Source organism: Penaeus monodon, chromosome 20 (genome assembly GCF_015228065.2).
Source record: "Penaeus monodon isolate SGIC_2016 chromosome 20, NSTDA_Pmon_1, whole genome shotgun sequence".
Lineage (NCBI taxonomy): Eukaryota > Metazoa > Arthropoda > Malacostraca > Decapoda > Penaeidae > Penaeus > Penaeus monodon.
In genome coordinates, this window is record NC_051405.1 from 37,446,417 (window position 1) to 37,447,145 (window position 729).

At 33.7% G+C, this 729-nt stretch overlaps 1 protein-coding gene across 1 annotated transcript in view; it reads right to left on the bottom strand.

Moving 5' to 3' along the window:
• LOC119585793 (substance-K receptor-like) overlaps positions 1–729 on the bottom strand; it is a gene marked incomplete in the record, with an annotated part of 20,824 nt that overhangs the window by 4,157 nt on the left and 15,938 nt on the right. Inside the window, 1 exon segment of the mRNA XM_037934513.1 lies at positions 10–144. Coding sequence (XP_037790441.1) covers positions 10–144 — 135 coding nt within the window.

Genomic DNA, 729 nt, shown 5'->3' on the forward strand with positions numbered 1-729 from the left:
CCACCTTACCTTCTTGCGATAGAAACACGTGAAAGTCACCCTAAAGGCCCGTCTGAAGGTCTGGTGCATAAGGGCGTATATCAGAGGGTTCACGGCCGTGTTGGTATACATCATGTAATGCGAGACGCTCAGCAATACCTTATACTGAGAGAAGAAGAAAACTTGGTATTAATGCTATTGTTTCAGTGTTGATTATCCGTTGCTTCGGAAAACTGTTACGAATGATGTCTTGTTAGTAAAATTGTTACGAGTGTTGGTTGTCTGTTGTTAGTAAATTACGAATGATAATAATTTGTTAGTAAAATTGTTACGAATGATGGGTATCTGTTGTTTCGAAAAAATGGTTAAGAATGTCTCTTGTAAGTAAAATTGTTACGAATTTTGGTTATCTGTTGTAAATGAGATTGTTATCAATGTTCGGTATCTGTTATCAGTATTATTCATTATCAATAAAAGATAAGAAATTTTGGTTATCTTAGTGCTGAATATTTGTTTGAGAATCATCACTGTCAATGGTTTCTATTCCACAAAGAGAAGCGAACGAATAAATAAGAAAACAATGAAAGAAAGAGAACGTGTAATAAAAGGTATGAAGAGAGATTATGAGAACGTAAATTTTCTCTTCTGTGAATTATAGCTGCCATATGTTGCCACGGTTGTCATATGTCTTTTTTATTCTCCCTTTTCCCTCTTCCATTTCTTATTTTTTTCTTAATCTATCTTTATTTT